Source organism: Electrona antarctica (genome assembly GCF_951216825.1).
Source record: "Electrona antarctica genome assembly, chromosome: 15".
In the NCBI taxonomy this organism is placed as follows: domain Eukaryota; kingdom Metazoa; phylum Chordata; class Actinopteri; order Myctophiformes; family Myctophidae; genus Electrona; species Electrona antarctica.
In genome coordinates, this window is record NC_136796.1 from 42,817,058 (window position 1) to 42,837,794 (window position 20,737).

The 20,737-nt window shown below is 45.1% G+C and overlaps 1 protein-coding gene across 1 annotated transcript in view; it reads right to left on the reverse strand.

The window, feature by feature from the left end:
• The window catches only part of trappc9 (trafficking protein particle complex subunit 9), a 493,006-nt gene that overhangs the window by 172,597 nt on the left and 299,672 nt on the right, over window positions 1-20,737 (reverse strand). Inside the window, 1 exon segment of the mRNA XM_079521861.1 lies at window positions 17,489-17,599. Within this exon segment, the coding sequence (XP_079377987.1) occupies window positions 17,489-17,599 (111 nt within the window).

Consider the following 20,737-nt stretch of genomic DNA (forward strand, 5'->3'; position numbering starts at 1 on the left):
TTACATAATGATACACATTGTAGGCACTTCAGGTCACGTTATCAGCTTGTCTGGCATTGCTGGGGTTACAGTGTGTTCAGGTTTCCATACCTACAGTATATATAGGCCACGCTATTGCATTGTTTAATAATCGCTTTGCAAGTCAATCTTAGTCATCTATACATAGCACACTTGTACATAACATAACTGAATAGGCTGAAAAGCCCTCGAGAAAGTCTTCACTTTATATTCATGCTGTTTCAAGGGTCATACATAGTCTGGATTTTCGGTGGTGAGGTGACCACCGAACTACAACATGACGTCACTGAGCCGCGGTGAAGAGCAAACCACCGCCACCGCCCCAGCCCTTCTCTCTGTTTTTACTCACCACCGTTCAATGTTATTTCAGCGCCGGTGGTCACCTCACCACCGAAATTCCAGACTATGAATGAGCCTTCAGTTGAAGGTAAAATTCTAGTCCCCATTCTAGTCTAGAGGTTAGACGGCGGGCCAAAGATTACATAAATGGTGCATTTATATATAAATGGTAAATGGTGCATTTATATAGCACCTTTATCCAAGGCGCTTTACATAGATTGTGCATTACATTCACACACACATCCATACACCGATGGCGGCGGAAACCATGCAAGGCACCAACCAGCAGCACATCAGGAGCAATTAGGGGGTTCGGTGTCTTGCTCATAAGGACACTTCGACACTAACTCTGGGGGGAGCCCCGGGTTCGAACTGGCGACCTTGCGGTTACCATCCGGCCGCTCTACCCCTGAGCCATGTCACACTGCATGCGTGAACATAATTGATTGTGGGAAGGCATTCATCGGGCCGACCGCTGATATTTAACTAAGGGAGTATGCATGGGGGTTTCTTCCTTAATCCATTGAGACCTGGAACGCATCCATGTCACGTTAGCGTTTAACCACATTAACCATTAACCCATTTTGGGCGGGAACCCCTTTTGGTGTTTTAAACATTATGTTATAATTTAGCTATTGAAAAATAGCAGATCTACAAGCTCATAGCGCGCCACCGAGTGGCGCGCTATGAACTTGTAGGTCTGCTATTTTTGAAAAATCGTTAAAATGTGCCTCAAATCTTTCCGAAAATTGTCATGATTTTTTTTTTTAATTTCGACGTCAGGCCTGAATGGGTTAAGCAATATTACACGAGAGGGGGTGGTTTAACGTCATTAATGCACGCCTGCGAACGCAGAAGTAGCCGCCGCAGGCAACATCATAGCATATATAAGATGACCCCCCCCCCCTCGTTATGTCCCTGCAAGAGCCACAGCTGTGGTGATGACGCAGAAGAACTGGGATTGGGTTTAGAGGCTTTTTTATACCAAAAGTGGTCACTGGAATGACCTTAATAATACAGCACCTCCAGGCAGCTGCATGCCAATGTGGTTGAGAAACAGGACATTAGCATAGATATTATCAAGGGGTTAGGGCTTCAGACATCAGAAGAAAAAAACCGAAGTATGTGTTTCATACATTGTGTATGAATCATGAATACGCATCTACACCTTGTGGCTGCCATTCTTTGCCTCTGAATACCCATACAACGACGCTATCTTTTAACCCATTTTGGGCGGGAACCCCTTTTGGTGTTAGCATTATGTTATGCTTCAGCTATTGAAAAATAGCAGATCTACAAGCTCATAGCGCGCCACCGAGTGGCGCGCTACGAGCTTGTAGGTCTGCTATTTTTGAAAATGTGGCACAAATTTGGAATATATATTTTTTTCAGAGCGAACGTTTTTAACTCAAATCTTTGCTTCTGGGGAGGAGGTCCCTGGAACAACATAATTTCAGATGGGGTCGGCGGCCAAATACATATCATTTTTTGGGGTTCTTGGCATGAAATATTGGGCACCACTGACATAGAAAGGTATTTCAGATGATTTAGAAGACATTTTTTAAATTTCGATGTCAGGCCTAAATGGGTTAATATTAAAACATGTATAGGCATGGTGCGGGCATGGCCACTCCAGCAGAAAGGAGAAAAAAAGAACAAAACCAGCCAGGCCTCAAGAGAGAGAGAGTGTATTTTGTATTCAGGAAAGAGTTGTGGAGTTTTTTTGTGAAACGAACGACACAAAGAAACCCGCAAAAGAAAAAGGCCTGGGCTGGTTGTATTTATCCAGCTGCATGGCACGTAGACGGCAGCCCCTCAGGGCTTCATATGGAGCCAGCTACAGATCAGAGTCTATCAGATACTACCCAGAGTCTGCTAGCCCGTTCTGACCTGAGATCAGATTCTAAAAATGTCTTCTACATCCTGACAGTTTTCTGAAAAACCTATGTTTCTGTGTCAGTGGTTCTTCGATTTTTCAAAAATAGCAGACCTACAAGCTCGTAGCGCGCCACTCGGTGGCGCGCTATGAGCTTGTAGATCTGCTATTTTTCAATAGCTAAAGCATAACATAATGCTAACACCAAAAGGGGTTCCCGCCCAAAATGAGGACCATTCTACCAAATGCCTTCGAAATCCTGACAGTTCTCAAACATTTTCATGTCAAGGACGGAAGGACCCCCAAAAATATCTGTATTTGGCCCCCCATCTGAAAATATGTTGTTCCAGTGACCCTCCCAGAAGCAAAGATTTGACTTCAAAACGTTCACTCTGAAATAATTTATTTTCAAACAAAATTTCAAAAATAGCAGATCTACAAGCTCGTAGCGCGGCACTCGGTGCCGCGCTACGAGCTTGTAGATCTGCTATTTTTCAATAGCTAAAAGTATAACATAATCCTTAAAACACCAAAAAGGGGTTCCCGCCCAGAATGGGCTAGACGCACATGAGCCAACGGAGGGTTGAGTCATGACTAACCACTATAAGACCCCTATAGCCTTTCTATTCCGGGGTGAACATTTCAGAGGAAATAAGCCGAGAACGTCTTGCGCCCTCCTTTTCACCGCCGAGGGGATTGAACTCAGTCACACCATGAACCGCATGACTTCACAAAGACTGAACACTGCACAGATGGAATGCACGTATAGAACAAAATGTACATAGTATATATGTACTGTGTATACAGTACTTTCTCTATAGATGCATATATATACAAGTAAGACACGCAAACGCGGGAAGCGAACACAGCTCGTAAAACAACAATTAGAATAAATTACGTACTTTTTTTACGTGTTTTTTTAAGATGTTTTTTTAAGTTAAGTTTTTTTTTTTTTTTTTTAAGATTTTTTTTTGCGGCTTACGCCTTTTATTGTTTTTTTTGAAGGGACAGAAGCTGACAGGAAACGGGAGAGAGATGGGGGAAGACATGCAGTAAAGGCCGTGTCGGGCTCGGGAGTCGAACCCGCGGCACACTGCGACTGGATTACCAGTCGGGTGCCCAGACGGTTACGCCACCGCCTGGGCCAAGGTAAGTTTTTTTTAAGTAAAGTTTTTATTTAAGTTATTTTTGTAGTGTGTGTGTATGTGTGCGTGCGTGCGTGCGTGTGTGCGTGTGTGTGTGTGTGGTAAAGAACGCGTTAAAGCGTTTGGGTATTTGATATGTTTTAAACAGGCCGTGGGGGTATCAACGGGGTGGGCGATTGAGATTTGGGGGAGCCATCGGTGGTACGAGGCTGTGTTTCCACAGCTGACTGCTGGCGAGGAAGGCATCTGGACTGTTTGGTCACCGCCGAACGCAACAGCTTGCGGCGAGCAGAGCTGGGCGACGGTCTCTGCTCGGGTGGTGGATGGGCAGTTTGGACTGGCCGTCTCGACCCGCCTGGTCTGGGGTGTAGTGCAGGGGTTCTCAACCCGTGGGTCGCGACCCCTCGGGGGGTCGCCAAATTATTTTAGGGGGTCCCCAAAGTATTTTCAAAAAAAAAAAAAAAAAAAAAAGTTTTTTTTAATTTTTTTTTCACGATTTTTCAAAAATAGCAGACCTACAAGCTCGTAGCGCGCCACTCGGTGGCGCGCTATGAGCTTGTAGATCTGCTATTTTTAAATAGCTAAATTATAACAATGCTTAAAACACCAAAAGGGGTTCCCGCCCAAAATGGTTTAAGGTTATTGTAGCAGTCAATTTATATTGGGGGTCGGGAGGGGGCGGGGCGGGGGTCCCGAGACGTTGCCAAAGCATTTTCGGGGGTCCCCGGCCAAAAACGTTGAGAACCCCTGGTGTAGTGGACGGTCTGGGCCTGAGTTTAGGCCCCGAGGGCTCTGGAAGGCTGCCCTTTTGGGCCAGTGACGGAAACTCGTTCATGTCCAGCATGGCGAATGGATTACTGGTGGACAGTGGGGGAGTACGTGCTTGATGTGGGGGGAGGTGGTGTGGATGAAGGTTTCGTGAGTGGGATTTTCTACCCTTGTATAGGCCATCTTCTATAGTTAGTGCTCACTGCGTTCGCAATCATATACCTTAATGCACATATTCTGTGAATCTATGCAACATTTACATTCCCCATCATTCAACTTCCCACTGCTGCTAAGGCTTTTTCGTTTTTTTTGCTGAAATGATAAAATCTTGTATCTTATCACATTGTCTTTCTAAAAAACCCTGTATTATCTTGTACTGCTCATTTTGTATTGCTGTTGCTGCACAGTCTCGCAGACACGTCGGTATATGAGTAACATTCTCGATTCAATACGTACGACTCCCAGATGATTTCAGCGGGGCAGAACACGTAATTCTCTTTTTATTTCCATTCATAATTTAGCAGAGTGAAATAAGAGAATGATTTGAATTATTCTGGTACAGAGCTGCACAAAGGCCGATCAATGTGTGTGAAAGAATAATTCGCACAAAAGTAATGATTGTTCTACCAATTATTAGTAATTTCAGACAGACACAGACCAATATGCATAATGAAGGCTTGGTGATGGAATGAAAGTATATATTTTAATTTTAGCAGCGCAATCCTTCTTTACGAGCGTGACAACAAGATTGCTACTTTTGTTTTTCAATTGGCATATGCCATTCTGATCTACATATTTGCTTTTTGATAAGTTACCCCCTTCCAAGCATATTATTATTATGATTTCTGCAAATGTCTCTTTACGATACGGACCCCCCCCGGCCCCCGTGTGAAATCCATTGAAACACCATGCTGTGAATGTCATTTAGCCTGAGAATAATGTTATGCCAGGCGGACCCAGTAAACACACGAGACAATTGAACCAGCCAGAGGGGGTGAAGAAAAACAACTCATAATGCATCTCCAACTTTAGTTGGTGTTAATCGCGGCCGCATTTACTATGAAAACTTGCATTTCCCGTCAGTCAGTCAGTCAGGCCGTCAGTCCGTCCGTCCGTGACCCACCCCACGCCGCCATATATGGTCATGCCTCGTGGCATCACGTGATATCATCAGGGATGGAGATCCCTGATGTCATCAATATTAAGCCCAAATATGGGCATGCCCATACTGTATATGAGATCCCTGATGTCATCAATATTGACCTTTTCTGACAATCCATATGTTGATCCTTCCCCATTCATCCTTCCTCTTTGATGTCTCCCTGCTGACTGATACCTACCTGTCCATTCTAACTCTAGACGGGCCTGCCCCAAAGTTATTAGTGCAGCCACGCCAGGCAGCCGGCGAAAACTAGAGTTCTCAACAGGCCCGAAAATTAAGGCCCGGCCCTACCTGGGCCCTCATCAAACCCTGTACACTCAAGACACTGCCCCCGCTGCCACCCTTAGATCTCCATATATGGAGCTGACCTGTTCTGACATTCCATATGTCGATCCGACCTCATCCCAACCCTGTACACTCAAGACACGCTCCATATATGGCCAGTACAGAATTCATTCCATATGTTGATCTGACCCCCCCATGTCAAAGCGCCAGCACTCGCCCAGCAGTCTGCCGTCACCCAGGCGGATGCATGCACACAACCTCGCCCTTTGTTGGCATGACTCGGCCCGGGGATTGAACCCTCGACCTCTCATTCTCAGGGCAGACACTACTAACCACATACAAAATGTCAATTGCTGCACAACGTTGTTGTTTTGAGTTTAGGACCTATTACAGTAATTAATTTAGTTTGGGAAGTGACAAATGGTGGTCACTGGGTCTTGGGATGAATGGGTGGATGAGTGGGAGGAGGTTCAATTGATAAAACAATTAGCTCAGAGCAGCTTATTTGACGGACAAAACTGTGAACTTAGTTCAGAACTCTAACTGGTGAACTATGAAGGTGAACCACACGCACGCACACACGCACGCGCACACGCACACACACACACACACACACACATACACACACACACACACACACACACACACACACACACACACACACAGGGCATTAAGCAACTAGTCGACTAGTTTACTAGTCGACTAGTAAATCCACTAGTCAACCTTGTTGGTACTAGTTGACTAGTTGATAAGAAAAAAATAAAAAGTTTATTTTTTTTATTTTTTATTTTTCAAGATCAGGTAGATTATAGTTATAGTCACCATGTACACAGTTTTTCAATGTACAAATATTTATTTAAAAAAAGATTTTTTTAATTTATTTTATTTTTTACATAATAGGTACGTAGTTAAACAACTAGTCGACTAGTAAACTAGGCAACTAGTCAACTAGTAAAAATGACTAGAAGTGAATGCCCGTCTCACACACACACACACACACACACACACACACACACACACACACACACACACACACACACACACACACACACGCACGCACACACACAATATTAGGTCTATAACAGTATTCACTGAAATGTGTCTTTACTACATATAATTATCTTCTTGATGTCGCTTTCACTCTGCTGTCTGTGCTTGTGTGCGTGTGCGAGGGATTGCTTGTGTGCTTGTGCGTGTGTGTGTGTGTGTGTGTGTGTGTGTGTGTGTGTGTGTGTGTTGCACGCGCCCGTCTGGAGCGGCTCAAAAGTGCCTCTATACAAATCAATTAAACATGGTTTGTTGTGGAAAAAGCAGCGCGCGGCTGATTGACAGAATCATTTGTAGTGCGTTCTAAGGAGTGAGCCTCGCCTTCAGAAATCCCGGGCTGAAGGCTCCGGAATACATCTCGGTGCACCTGACACCCTCATTCATCACGGCGTGTGTGAGGAATATGAAATGACAGCCGCCATCTGAACTTCAGACGACGAAGGACAAGCTTGGGAGAAGTATCACGGCTCGGCAGACGAAGGGTTAACCCATTCTGGGCGGGAACCCCTTTTGGTGTTTTAAAGGGGTATTCCACTCATTTTCAACATTTTACTATGTCATTAATATACCTTAGAGCTGCTGTGTGGAAATAATAAAAAGTCCCCCCATTCTGTGTTTCCTAGAACTGTAAGTATGAAAAAAATCATGAACATGGTGAAACGCATCTTGATGACATCATCAAGATGTGTTTCACCATGTTAATGATTTTTTTCAGATCTCCAGTTCAAGGAAACACAGAATGGGGGGACGTTTTTATTATTTCCACACAGCAGCTCTAAGGTATATTAATGACATAGTAAAATGTTGAAAATGAGTGGACTACCCCTTTAAGCAAAAAATAGCAGATCTACAAGCTCGTAGCGTGCCACCGAGTGGCGCGCTACGAGCTTGTAGGTCTGCTATTTTTTAAAAGTCGTGAAAATGTGGCGCAAATCTTTGAATATATATTTCAGAGCGAACATTTTTAACTAAAATATTGGCTTCTGAGGGGTCCCTGGAACAACATATTTTGAGATGGGGGTCCGTGGCCCAATAAAGATAATTCTGGGGGTCCTTGACATGAAAAAGGTTGAGTACCACTGACATAGAAACATGGGTTTTTCAGAAAAACAACAGAAAAACAAGCGTTCTTTTTAATCGACCTCGGTCCAAAATGGGTTAAGCCATGAAGACCTGGACCGCATCTGTGTCGCCGTATAGCGTTTATCCACTTCAACCATTATTTGATACTTATAAGCTGTTGAAAAATAGCAGATCTACAAGCTCATAGCGCGGCGCCGAGCGCCACAATATGAGCTTGTAGATCTGCTATTTTTTGAGAAATCGTGAAAATCTGTGGAAAAATCTTTGAATATATATTCTTTCACGTGCAGCGAACATTTTTAACTCAAATATTTTTGCTTCTGGGGGGCTCCCTGGAACAACATATTTTGAGATAGAGGTCGTCGGGCCAAATAGAGATCATTTTGGGGTCCTTGACATGAAAACGTTTAAGAGCACACCACTGATCTGTTCAGAAAACTGTTAAATGGTTAAATGTGCGGCCCTCTTTACGCATGCAGAATGCAACTCGTTCTCACTCATCGGGGTGTGTGTGTGTGTGTGTGTGTGTGTGTGTGTGTGTGTGTGTGTGTGTGTGTGTGTGTTATGAATGCCTAATGTATCGTCACTGTCGGGTGGAAACCTCATTATGCCCAAACAACCGATACTTTTCAGGACTCAAGATCAAAGTTGCAAAAATAGCAGATGCATCGTTGAGCTTATATACTGTAGATCGGCTGCTATTGTTACGTGACACCGCTGTAGTGTGGCCTTGTGGCTGGAGTGTCCGCCCTGCGACTGGGAGGCCAGGGGTTCGATCCCTGGGCCGGATCATACCGAAGATTCTAAAAACGGGACCCATAAAGCGTTATTCATAGATTTTCGGTGGTGAGGTGACCGGGTGCAGTACTTAGTTTATACAGTACTTGGTTTAGACTAGTCATTGGTTAGACCAGTCATTAGTCCTACAACTACAACCTATCTCAAACCCTCACCCTAACCCTAACCTCCCACGGGGCAGCACACCTAAACCTAACCTTAACCCATGTCTAACCAATGACTAGTCTAAACTAAGTATGCACCCCGAGGTGACCACCGAACTACAACATGACGTCACGAGCCGCGGTGAAGAGCACACCACCGCCACCGCCCCAGCCCTCCCTTCTCTCTGTTTTTACTCACCACCGCTCAACGTTATCACAGCTCCGGTGGTCAGTCACCTCACCACCGGAGCGGTGGTCACCTCACCACCGGAGCGGTGGTCACCTCACCACCGGAGCGGTGGTCACCTCACTACCGGAGCGGTGGTCAGTCACCTCACCACCGGAGCGGTGGTCACCTCACCACCGGAGCGGTGGTCAGTCACCTCACCACCGGAGCGGTGGTCACCTCACCACCGGAGCGGTGGTCACCTCACCACCGAAAATCCAGACCATGAATGAGCCTTAATGCCTCCCTGCTTGTCACCCAGCATCGAGGGTTGGATTGCTGGGTATAAGTCCCTTTGACACATGACTAGCACCACGTCCAGGGGGGTATTTGTACATCAAGCTGCCTCACTATGGCTACAGAAACACTAGAGAATACTGTAGTGTGACATGTGTAACCTAGGGCATTAAGCAACTAGTCGACTAGTCGACTAGTTTACTAGTCGACTAGTAAATCCACTAGTCGACCTTGTTGGTACTAGTTGACTAGTTCTTTTTTTCCCGATTTTGTAGGCCTCAAGATCAGGTAGATTATAGTTATAGTCACCAATGTACACAGTTTTTAAATGTACAAATATTTATAAAAACAATTGTGTTTTAAAAAAAAAAACATAATAGGTGGTTAAACAACTAGTCGACTAGTCGACTAGTAAACTAGGCAACTAGTAAAAATGACTGGAAGTGAATGCCCTAGTGTAACCTGACTTGTACTACAAAGGCACAGTGCGTCACACAACACGATCGCAACACGTCCTGAGACAGTCTCAGACTATCCACAAGCTCAGAACGTGTGGTGAATAATAGGAAAACGGTTTTTTTTCCGGCACGCGTCGCTGGCACGCAACTATACAGTAAGTATACAGTGTGATAGGAACATAACGTGATTCATACCCCAGTCTCAACGGAGCATCGGTGAGTCAGTGCAGGCTGCATCAATATGCAGAAAAACGTTTGCTGTCATCAAAACAATCAATCGCTCGGAAGAATTAGTATCCTCATCTCATCTGGTGGTATGATCAATGGTTGTTATCTCTGCAGGATTGGAGCAGTCGAAAACAGCTGCTTTTTTCCTGCAGGGAATGACGTTCATGTATTTGGCAACGCTGATGGATACTATACCTTTTTAAGGCTTCCATTTATTGCTAAACTACGGAATTAAAACCTGCAAACCATACAGTATATCCATATAACGTTCATATTCTATACCCAGGTAGCCAAGATAGAAATACCATTTGGGAGGAGGGCATTGTTGCGTTTTGAGCTTCATGCAAATTACCACAATACAGAGGTCACAATAAAACTACAATACAGAGGTCACAATAAAACTACAATACAGAGGTCACAATAAAACTACAACTTGGTCTTGGGGCGGCCCTGGCAGTGGCCCCGGAGGTACAGCGGCCACTTGGGAAACGGATGGTTCCCGGTTTGATCGCCGGCTCCCCCGTGAGTTAGTGTAAAAGCGTCCTTAACCCTATAGCACACTAAACACGGGTGATTTTCACCCGGACGATTACATTTTTTGCAATTTTCATAATGTTGCTGATGTCTGAGGTGGGCGGGTCTTTCAGTGTACCTTCATGATGCTCAGTGACATCATAGAAGGTAGGTTTGTTTCCCTGACCACATCCGTGATTTTAACTACAGGCAGGTGTTCGGGGGAATTTCACCCGTGTTTAGTGATGAGACAAATCCAATACACCCACAATGGACTTTTTTTTATTTTTTCCTTCACTGGACCATTCTCGCATGTCTTAGGAATGGGTGGACCAAAGGAGAAGTTCCCATATATTTTTATATGGGAACATTATATTTTTAAAAATACTATGCACGTTTTTCCGTTTTTTCACCGGATATTTTATATTGGGTAAAATATACCCGTGTTTAGTGATGGTGTAACAAAAAATATGTTTAGTGTTCTGGGGTTGCAAGTAGAGATGCTCCGATAGTCGGCCAGCGATCGGTGATCGGCCGATATTCACTCTGATCGGTAATCGGCATTTACCCTATCTGTGATCTGCAATTTACCCTATCTGGAGAAAATGATCTTTTACACCATTTAAGTGGTATAAATTTCAATCAGATATATAGTATAACATCACTTTGCATTTTTGTGACAGGCCTAAACATTCTACCCTTCCTCCCCACACACAGGAACACTTTTGACATCAAATAATTTTGGAAATATTACAATTTGCAACACACACACACGAATCACAGCTTTAAAGTTAGTTAAGTTTGTTATAGCCTAGTGGTGACATGATAAAAACTTCCATCCCGGGGTTTCAATGTGAGAGGAGTTAACCCATTTAGGCCTTACGTCGAAATTTAAAGAATGTCTTCTAAATCCTCCAGTTTTCTGAAATACCTATGTAAGTGGTGCTCAATATTTCATGTCAAGGACCCCAAAAATGATATGTAATTGGCCTCCAACCCCCATCTGAAAATATGTTGTTCCAGAGACCCCCCCCCAGAAGCAAAGATTTGAGAAAAACTTTCCAAATTTTTGCCACATTTTCACGATTTTTCAAAAATTGCAGACCTAAAAGCTCATAGCGCGCCACTCGGTGGCGCGCTATGAGCTTGTAGATCTGCAATTTTTCAATAGCTAAAGTGTAACATAATGTTTAAAACACCAAAAGGGGTTCCCGCCCAATATGCGTTAAGGGAACCTTGGCTCTTCATAACAGTGACAGATGGCCCTGCCCAAAACACACAGCTTTCCTCTGTGACAATTATGACTCTTTTTTTTTTTCCATTTTACGACACAGCCTCATTCAACATTTGGATGGGTTTTTATCTCATTTCACCACATAGAAGAGCATCACCGTGTCACCACCACGCACATACAAAATAACACAGCCAGTCAAACGGAATGCAAACGATTATACCGTTTATATTTTAAAGTAGCAAGTCGTCTCACTGTCGGGGTGGAAAACTTGTACGTTGCTTTTCGAGAAATGGTGTAAAAAAAAAGTCCTATGCTCCTCTGGAGCTAATATTTAGTCACAAGCTGCAGTTAACACCCTGAGCGCACAGGACGGAGTTCTCCGCCCTTTCAATTAGTAACGCCCAGGGCCCAGGACGGAGATTGATCAAAAAGTCCGGATATTATTGGTATCAAAACCGATCGCGTCGCTCCACAGGCATGGGAGCGTCTGTTGCGCAACATTCGATGTTGCGCAACAGTGGGGACGTCATCGAAAATGTTCCCCCCGTTAAGCCGACGAGACCGAAAATTCGAAAACGTTAATAACTCAAAGATTATGTGTTAGACGGCCCACCGCGGTCCCGTCGCTAGTCGCGGTAGAATTAATCATACCTCCCGTTGTTGTCGATCGCCTCTAGAGTGTTTTGGCTACATTTAGCTGCTTCAGCCACATCCGGGATAACATCCGGTCCGTCGGTAAAATGTGCTCCGCTGCTATAAATCGCTGGGCGCTATGATTTAATGGATTAAATAACCCCGGGCGTTTGGGGTGTTCAATATATAAAACCCACAGACAAACTTAACCACTTTAAAATGTAAAATAAAAATTGTCAAATCTACTTGCGACACTTTGTGAGCTTATAGATCGCCACGTTTTGCTACTTTTGTGGGATACTGTCGCACAAAGAAGTGGGACGTAACTTACTTAAAAAACGCATGCAAGCACGCACGCACGCACGCACGCACGCACGCACGCACGCACGCAAGCACGCACGCACGCACGCACGCTACAAATATGGACATACGTGGTTTCCGTCAGTCAGTGACAGAATGTGTGCAGAGTTCAGATAGGGCTGTTGTTTCCCTGCTCTGTGGCTCTATAGCAGCAGCAGTGAAAGTCAGAGACGGCGGTGCACTGGCTCGTGTGCACATTTTTAATTAACCCATTCTGGGCGGGAAACCGCTAAAGCATTATGTTATGCTTTAACTATTGAAAAATAGCAGATCTACAAGCTCATAGCGCGCCACCGAGTGGCGCGCTATGAGCTTGTAGGTCTGCTATTTTTGAAAAATCGAAGACATAGAAAATCGACTGACATAGAAACAGCTTTTTCAGAAAACTGTCAGGATGTAGAAGACATTTTTAGAATCTGATCTCAGGTCAAAATGGGTTAAACAATGCTTCTCAACTCAAAGGACATTTCTGCCCGAAACGTTAAACTCACCGCGGTTCGCGTTCCTCATCACACATTGTTATCTAAAAAGAAGAAAAAAAACGTCTTACTTGGGTCGGTGTCCTGGAGCCAGTTCACCACCTCACACTAAGTTCAAACTGGAGCCAGTTCACCACCTCACACTAAGTTCAAACTGGAGCCAGTTCACCACCTCACACTAAGTTCAAACTGGAGCCAGTTCACCACCTCACACTAAGTTCAAACTGGAGCCAGTTCACCACCTCACACTAAGTTCAAACTGGAGCCAGTTCACCACCTCACACTAAGTTCAAACTGGAGCCAGTTCACCACCTCACACTAAGTTCAAACTGGAGCCAGTTCACCACCTCACACTAAGTTCAAACTGGAGCCAGTTCACCACCTCACACTAAGTTCAAACTGGAGCCAGTTCACCACCTCACACTAAGTTCAAACTGGAGCCAGTTCACCACCTCACACTAAGTTCAAACTGGAGCCAGTTCACCACCTCACACTAAGTTCAAACTGGAGCCAGTTCACCACCTCACACTAAGTTCAAACTGGAGCCAGTTCACCACCTCACACTAAGTTCAAACTGGAGCCAGTTCACCACCTCACACTAAGTTCAAACTGGAGCCAGTTCACCACCTCACACTAAGTTCAAACTGGAGCCAGTTCACCACCTCACACTAAGTTCAAACTGGAGCCAGTTCACCACCTCACACTAAGTTCAAACTGGAGCCAGTTCACCACCTCACACTAAGTTCAAACTGGAGCCAGTTCACCACCTCACACTAAGTTCAAACTCACAAACCTATAGTTACATGCAGCTTAACCCATTTTGGGCGGGAACCCCTTTTGGTGTTTCAACTGTCATGTTATACTTGACTTTATATAGTATCTCATTTTGGAGGGTGTCCCTAATAGACCAGGTATCTTTTTGACCCCTAGCTGCTCCAGTGCTCCATAGACCAGGTATCGTTTTGACCCCTAGCTGCTCCAGTGCTCCATAGACCAGGTATCTTTTTGACCCCTAGCTGCTCCAGTGCTCCATAGACCAGGTATCTTTTTGACCCCTAGCTGCTCCAGTGCTCCATAGACCAGGTATCGTTTTGACCCCTAGCTGCTCCAGTGCCCCATAGACCAGGTATCGTTTTGACCCCTAGCTGCTCCAGTGCTCCATGGACGTGTGATACTAGCAGTAAACTAAGCTGTATTGTCTTTAGTAGCATACACACAAGTTGTTCTCAATGTGGGTTAGTTAATATGAATACACAATCATTTTAACTTTCTCCATTTATGTGTTGTCTATAACAAAGGCAGATCTACACTTTGTGCCGTGCTGCGAGTGTGTAATCTGCTTTTGTGTTTTTTTATTATTACATTTTTATTATTTGTTTCCTTTTTACATATATCTTCTATTCTAGGGGTCTCTCTCTGGCACAAACCCTTTTCGGATGGGGGTCCGCGGCCAAAATATACATCAATGTGTGGGTCCTTGGGCACAAAAAGGTCTGAGAACTAACTGGTCTATACGCAGACCTCAAAGGACCAGCACAGATCCCTGGCACAGACATGGAGACTGTAGTACTGGTCTACGCAGACCTCAAAGGACCAGCACAGATCCCTGGCACAGACATGGAGACTGCCTGAGAACTAACTGGTCTATACGCAGACCTCAAAGGACCAGCACAGATCCCTGGCACAGACATGGAGACTGCCTGAGAACTAACTGGTCTATACGCAGACCTCAAAGGACCAGCACAGATCCCTGGCACAGACATGGAGACTGTAGTACTGGTCTACGCAGACCTCAAAGGACCAGCACAGATCCCTGGCACAGACATGGAGACTGCAGTACTGGCCTACGCAGACCTCAAAGGACCAGCACAGATCCCTGGCACAGACATGGAGACTGTAGTACTGGTCTACGCAGACCTCAAAGGACCAGCACAGATCCCTGGCACAGACATGGAGACTGCAGTACTGGCCTACGCAGACCTCAAAGGACCAGCACAGATCCCTGGCACAGACATGGAGACTGTAGTACTGGTCTACGCAGACCTCAAAGGACCAGCACAGATCCCTGGCACAGACATGGAGACTGCAGTACTGGCCTACGCAGACCTCAAAGGACCAGCACAGATCCCTGGCACAGACATGGAGACTGCAGTACTGGCGTTGCAGACACCTTCCATCTCCTAAATGCCACTTTGTGTTGCGTCCGGAAACTGACAGCCGACATCTGTTCCGCACCAGTCAACTCATTTATATTCATAAACGTTCAATCAATGGCGGCTCATAACACAGCCGACATTAAGCCAATACAAAGCAAAATTGCCAGAAAAGTTGAAAAAGGTTCCAACGGGGGGGGGGGGGGGAAATCTCAAAAAAAGAAAGAAAGCAGTTACTTTTCAGACCTTTAGGTCTCGCACTCTCTTTCCATCTTTCTTTGTCAGGACACGGGACATTAAAAAAAATGCCCAAAGCTCGGTGATCGCAACACTTCCCTCTTGGCCTTTCTCACAAGCAGAAGGATTATTTGGGAAATGTTGGCGAGCGGAGCAGCATTCTGCCTGTGTGAGCTCCGTCTGAAAAGCAGCCTCACGATCCAAGCCCGTTATTTCTCCCACATAATAACATTCCTCTCCCGTGGAGGGAGGGAGGGAGGCCTGTGAGTCACCACCACACCCCCGCTCGCTCGCCGTGGCGACGAGGAGGATGCACCGTTGAGACGGCGCCGACAGGAATCATCGTTATCCCGTTTTGACCTGAGATCAGATTCTAAAAATGTCTTACATCCTGACAGTTATCTGGAAAAGCTATGTTTCTATGTCAGTGGTTCTTCGATTTTTCAAAAAAATAGCAGACCTACAAGCTCGTAGCGCGCCACTCGGTGGCGCGCTATGAGTTTGTAGATCTGCTATTTTTCCAATAGCTAAAGCATAACATAATGCTAACACCAAAAGGGGTTCCCGCCCAGAGTGGGTTATACATTCCTGAGGAATAGCGGGGCGGAATGTGGTGGAGAGAGAGAGAGAGAGAGAGAGAGAGCGAGGGAGGAAGAATAAGACGTGTGGGAGGAGGGATAGATAGGGAAAAAGGCAACAGAGAGGACCAAATGATGCAGGGATATGTGCTGTCGTTTTGCGCAACCGAAAACAGCCGATCTACAAAAGCTCACATGTTGTATTCGGGTGAACAATATACACTGTCAAGATATATATAGGGCCGTGGAAACACAGTTGCGTGGTGTTTCTGTTTCTGTCAATGGCAAAAATAAAGAGTAAGGACAGCTGAATGCTGTTGTTGTTAGTACCCTCCAACAAGTCTTCCCAACATGTCTCCCTTCACACGCATCGCGTTTTATGTTTATTTCCCTTAATAAATATAATACTTGGTCTCATATTCAGAGGCTGTAGACGCTGTCAGGCCCCTTATGCTGCTGAAATATGCCATCTGGTCCGCTAATATGTAACGGTGGCAGAAGGGACTCTTTACAACGTGGCTCAACAGGCGTCTAGCCATCTATAAGAGGGTCGGTCTGTGCGTGTGCGTGTGCGTTTGCGCGCGCGTGCGTGTGTGTGTCTCGCAAGCGGCTGGCGGGCCGATCAGCACCAGATGTCTTGTTCACACTGCTGGGCCACACAAGTACCTAGTAGACTTTTTTTTTTTTGTCAGGACATCTTGATCTCCAGTCGCGTTTTTCTGTTTCAGTCTCTGTTCAGCGGTTCTGCCTGTGCTATATCTTTGCTTGTCACAATGTGTCCCCTCTGTTTCTGTTTGTTTTGCGAGAGAAAACTGGTTTCACAAAGCCAATTTTTCTCGTCTTTCACCGACACACAAAGTAGCATTTATTATTATTATCTTATTTTGTTTAAGTGGTGCAACCACTTCCTTAAGTGACTATGTGTGTGGGTGGGTGGCTGGCTGGCTGGCTGGCTGGCTGGCTGCGTCTGAGCACGAAAACAGCATGGTTGTTTTTCACACCTGTGCGCAACCTAACACACACACACAAACACACGCACATATTAACTGTATATATATATGGTGATTTCGTGGGTGGGTGGCTGGGTGGGTGGGTGGCTGGCTGGCTGGCTGCGTCTGAGCACAAAAACAGCATAGTTGTTTTTCACACCTGTGCGCAACCTAACACACACACAAACACACGCACATATTAACTGTATATATATATATGGTGATTTTGGGTGTGCCAGTACAGTACAGTACAGTGGAGGGTACGGTAGAGGGACCCCCACACGATAACTCTGTCATTTCTCAACCGTTTTGGACGCGGGGCGGCTCGCCGGAATCGGGCCGGCACCCTGGGTTGCACCACTTACTTCACATGATGGGTGTGATTTTATTTTTCTATATCTCTATAACCTTGACGAGGGAGTGAACCAGGCAGGGGCCCCGAGTGTGACCATGAGATCTACCTTGCCGAGTGCAAACGTGGGTTCAGCTTTCCACTCACCTCTGGCACTCGCTGGCGTGGAGCACAAGGTCCTGGTTGTTCTTGGCACTGACGGTCATCTCGTGCTCCGTGGAGTTGAAGACGTCCAGCAGCAGGTGACACTGGCGTGTGCTGTGGAATTATTACAAAAAATTTGAAATTATTTATTTATTTTCCCTCTTTCTTTTTTTTCTTCCCATTTTGACCTGAGATCAGCTTCTAAAAATGTCTTCTACATCCTGACAGTTTTCTGAAAAAGCTATGTTTCTATGTCAGTCGTTCTTCGATTTTTCAAAAAATAGCAGACCTACAAGCTCGTAGCGTGCCACTCGGTGGCGCGCTATGAGCTTGTAGATCTGCTATTTTTCAATAGCTAAAGCATAACATAATGCTAACACCAAAAGGGGTTCCCGCCCAAAATGGGTTAATAGCAGATGTACTAGCTCTTCATTGATGTTTGTGAGCTTATGTACATATGCTATTTTTGGATGGTTAACATATAAATGGATACAGTGGTTAAAATGGTTGTGATGCTATATTAAACCATTCTGGGCGGGAACCCCTTTTTGGTGTTTCAAGCATTCTGGTTATACTTTAGCTATTGAAAAATAGCAGATCTACAAGCTCATAGCACGCTATGAACTTGTAGGTCTGCTATTTTTGGAAAATCGTGAAAATGCGGCACAAATCTTTGAATAGGTATATATTCTTTCAGAATTCTTTCATGTCGACGTCAGGCCTGAAAGTGCTTTTGCAGGGGATCTCCTGGAACCCACTGACACACTGTGTTGCAGTGAGACAAATACAAGAACCCTTTGCACAAAAAACATCAATTTAGATGCGCTAATTATAATGAATAAGATGCAACACATGCATTTCAAGAGGCTTCGACCTTGAGGTCACCGTATAGTAGTATACTCACTCACAGTGAAGCGAGAATGATTGGACTGGATGGAGCTTATGTTTTCGTCCCTGCTTGTGTGTGTGTGTGCGCGTGCGTGCATGCGTGCGTGCATGCATGCGTGCGTGCAGTGTGCTGTTATGCCAGCCCCCCTTGTGAACTGTAGATCATAAAAGTAAAATGGCGGAAATGTATAGTTAGTGGAATATGTCCACTAGATTTTCTACCAATTAGCATTTTCTTCAAAACAACACGAGGTACGTGCTTGTTCAGTTATTTGAGTGTTGAATGTTTAATGGACCACCATTTGATGTGTTTTCAGCTACCAATTAATAATCAATCCCTATTTTTGGGCCTGTCATTACTAGCCTACAAGTGCAAACTGGCACGAACATAGCTGATCTACAAAGCCCACAACCCGTTAGCTAGGAAATGTAAGATCCAACTGTTACTCACTGCTTGTTTATGTAATATGCGATTGTCAGACACCCAACATATTAGTGCAATTTGCCAAGTCAAATATATTTTCTTCTGCCTCGTCCCGCTGTCACGTTAATTATGGATGAGCGTGTAAAATGCACTCTGTGCCAATAACACGCCACCTGTCTTAACCCATTTCGGGCGGGAACCCCTGTTGGTGTTTTAAGCATTATGTTATACTTTAGCTATTGAAAAATAGCAGATCTACAAGCTCATAGCGCGTCACCGAGTGGTGCGCGACGAGCTTGTAGGTCTGCTATTTTTTTTAAATCGTGAAAATGTGGCACAAATCTTTGAATATATATATATTCTTTCAGAGTGAACGTTTTTAACTCGAATCTTTGTTTCTGGGAGGTCACTGGAACAACATATGTTCAGACGGGGGTCGGCGGCCAAATATGTACATATATATTTGGGGGGTTCTTGACATGAAACTGTTTGCGAACCACTGACATAGAAACATGGTTTTTTTCAGATAACTGTCAGCATTTAGAAGACATTTTTGTAGAATCGTTCCCAGGTCAAAATGGGTTAACAAGACTCCATTAGTGGAATTACACTACACATTTAGGACAATTTTGTTGATTGACACTTTACTACTTTCAACCTGGCGTCCCCACATGTCATTATACTGTCCAAAAATGTGTGAAAATAGTCCGTCTACAAGGTCACAACCAACGTGATGCATTGCACACCTGTAGATCCCTCCCTGCAACATATATAGGGCCTAAGTACTGTAAATGGTGCATTTATATAGCGCCTTTATCCAAGGCGCTTCACATAGATTGTGCATTACATTCACCCATTCACACACAGATGCCCGGAGGAAACCATGCAAGGCACCAACCTGCACATCGGGATCAATTAGGGGTTCAGAGTCTTGCTCAAGGGCACTTTGACACTGGGAGGTTTGAACTGGGAACCTTGCGGTTGCCATCCGGTCACTCTACCCCTGAGCCACCTCCGTGGTTGATATACAGTAACCCGTCTGATTATTGAGCGTATATCACCCAGGCACACCCCTATAGGTGCTCGGCTGGCTACCATTTAACCATTTTCAACCTGGTGAGCCTGCATGGTGTCCCTATATGTGGGCATGCCATTTTTTCCCCCTCCAAACTAACAAAAGTCACAAGGCATCATGATGACACGAGGTAGATTGTCTGTTTTTGGTAATGATGGTACAACAAAGTAGACACATATAGCAGGACATTGCACACCAGGTTTCGTCCCGCTACCACGTGTGCACGCACGCACACACACACGCACACACACGTGATAAATGAGATGAAGAGGGGACGCAGTGTGAAGCCCTCTTCACTCCTTGTCATAACATCAAAAGGTGGCTGTGCTCTCATCAGCGCTGCAGACCTGCGGGCAGAAGGCCATCGCCACGTGATCCGTGAAGTCTCGCTTTTCTCATGGAGGACCAATTTGCGATTCAGATCAAGACATGCAGAGAGAGACGCGGTGCCTCCATTTCAAAAGGTTATTTTGACCCCTCCCCCCAAAAAAAGGTTAATCCCCCCCCCCCCCTCTCTATAATTACAGATGAAAGGCATGGATGCGTTAAAACCTGCCAAAAAAAGGGGGAAAGAGGCACTTGTAAAACATAACAACGTTATTACAACAGGACATTTACATAAACACACAGATTTGAATAGATGTTGCATTTACAGCTATAAAGATACAGGATAGCATTCCTTTTCAATGGAAGCCTGCAGCGCACACGCACGCACACACACACACACACACACACACACACACACACACACACACACACACACACACACACACACACACACACACACACACACACACACACACACACACACACACACACACACACACACACACACACACACACACACACACACACACACACGTGT